Below are 2453 nucleotides of genomic sequence, written 5' to 3' on the forward strand. Positions count from 1 at the left end.
AAGGATTAAGATGGTACTGAGTACTAACACAAAATATCTGATGCATCATGACTTTGCAAAGTAGAAAAAGAATACTCGTGGAAAGAGAGGAGAAAAAGATGAATTTTGGGAAATGGTATGTAGGAAATGAGCATCTGGATACAGACTCTAAAACTCTGTATGTTACAAATATCTTAGAAATTTTTCATATCTGTTTGAAGACCACTGATCTAGACACTAATATTGCCAGGGATCACATACCCTCCAGCCAGCTTCCTCAGGGCACCCTTGACCTCCTTGTTTCTCAGACTGTATATGATGGGGTTCAACATGGGGGTCACAACACAGAAGAGCACAGAGACCAGAATATCTATGTCTAAGGAGTAACCCTCTCTGGGTTTATCATAGTTGAAATTGGCCATTCCATAAAAGATCACAACAACAGTAAGGTGGGATGCACAGGTAGAGAAGGCCTTGTTCCTGCCCTGAGCAGAGGGAATCCTAAGAATCGCAGAAATTATGAGTATATAGGACACTCCAGTAAACAGACAGGGGCTCAGGCCAATGGTGGCACTGGCCACATGGAGCACAGACTCATTGAGAGAGGTGTCTGAGCAAGAGAGCTCCAGGAGCAATGGGATGTCACAGAGAAAGTGGCTGATTTGGTTGGGCCCACAGAGAGTGAGTGTGGCTGCCAGCACTGTGTGTATCACAGAATTCACCAGCCCACATAGCCAGGACCCAGTCACCAAAAAAACACAGACCTTCACACTCATGAGGACCGGATATTGAAGGGGGTGGCAAATTGCTACATAGCGGTCATAAGCCATAGCAGCCAATAAGACACATTCAGTGCCAGTGCATGTCACGAGGAAGAAAATCTGGGAAAGGCAGCCTTCATATGAGATGGTTTTCTTGCTGTGGAAGAAGTTCACCAGCATGACTGGGATGGTGGTGGATGTGTAGCAGACGTCCAAGAAACTCAGGTTGCTGAGGAAATAATACATTGGAGTATGAAGAGCAAGGCTGATTTTAGTGGCTGTTATTATGAGCATGTTTCCCAGGAGTGTTGTCAGGTAAATGATCAAGAAAACCAGGAAAAACAAGCCCTGTAGTTTGGGGTGGTTGGAAAATCCCAAGAAGATGAATTCAGTGACATCTGTTTGATTGTTCATTTCAAATGGTGTCATAGCTACAAAACAATGAGAAAAACAAAAGCCATAATGATAATGTACAAAGAGGACCCCATATTGGCATGTTAACTTGAAAGATAATATCAAATAATATTGGATATAGAATGGTCTGGCTGTCGAGTGAGGTGTGTAGGAAAGTCTTCAGAGAGACCATAACTTTTTACTCAACAAATAAATCCAACCAGTTCAGGTCCAGGGACCTCCCACAAATACTTGTGTGGCTTTTAGTGTGTGAAAATAAATGGAGCTTTGGTCAAAACCTACAATAAACTGATAGTCCTTGTGTTAAAGTAAGCTCATCTCTATCTGGTTCTGCAAAATCTTCCTCCCAACATTATATGCTTCACAGTATTAAATTCTTTTTTTTAAAAAACATTTTATTAAGTAATAAAATTTAGCTGTGAAAAATTAAGAAAATGCAGAAAGAAGTAGAGAATAGAACCATACATAGCCAATGCACCAATTGGTGCATTCCATTCCAGTTTCTTTTCCTATATATGAAAAGATATATAGGATTTCTACTTACAGGCTTAAAATATCAGGAGCACCGATTCCCACATATATATTTTACTCTATCATACAAAATAAATTTAATATCCCCCTTTTGATTGAATATTAGTTTTCTTTTATTCCATTTGCTATTATAAACTCTAGAATGAAAATTTTCATACAGAATTATCTGTGAACATCTCTGATTTCTTCAGGATAAAATTTTATTTGTTTTATATAAATTGATCTCATTTTTCTCAATAAGAACATTTGTATTTTAGGTTTTGTAAGATATGAGAAATTTTAACCAATCATATATACTTAGGTAATTTTAGTTTACCTCAGTAAGGTAAATTTCAGTAATCCAAAATTTACTCTCAAACTTCACATATTTTCTGAAAATATATTAATATGAGTACCAATTTTATATCAAATTGTCCATTCTACTGCAAGTCTAGTTCAAAATTCAAAAGGTCAATCAATGTCATTTACCACATTAACAGATTAAATAAGGAAATACATTATAATCTCCATAAAGGCAGAAAAATCATTTGACAAAATTCAATTTCCATTCATGATAGAAACTATCAGTAAAGTAAGAATAGACATAAAATTTCTAAACTGGTAAAGGGCATTGAGCACATATTAATTATATGCCTGGCACATGATTTGTATTATCTCATATTACTTTTTCCAACAACCACAAGGGCTCTATTAATATCAGAAAACAATGAGGAAACTAAGGAACTGAGATCAGCTAATTTAACCACTGTCTCCATCTAGTAAAGCAGC

General features: G+C 36.7%; 1 protein-coding gene across 1 annotated transcript; it reads right to left on the bottom strand.

Annotated features, from left to right (window-relative positions):
- Positions 1–209: 209 nt before the first annotated feature.
- On the bottom strand, positions 210–1169 carry LOC144281403 (olfactory receptor 5V1-like). The gene has a single exon (XM_077844346.1). The coding sequence runs from the start codon at positions 1167–1169 to the stop codon at positions 210–212; it is 960 nt and encodes a 319-aa protein (XP_077700472.1).
- Positions 1170–2453: the final 1284 nt, after the last annotated feature.

This window comes from Canis aureus, chromosome 12, assembly GCF_053574225.1.
Source record: "Canis aureus isolate CA01 chromosome 12, VMU_Caureus_v.1.0, whole genome shotgun sequence".
NCBI classification, from domain to species: domain Eukaryota; kingdom Metazoa; phylum Chordata; class Mammalia; order Carnivora; family Canidae; genus Canis; species Canis aureus.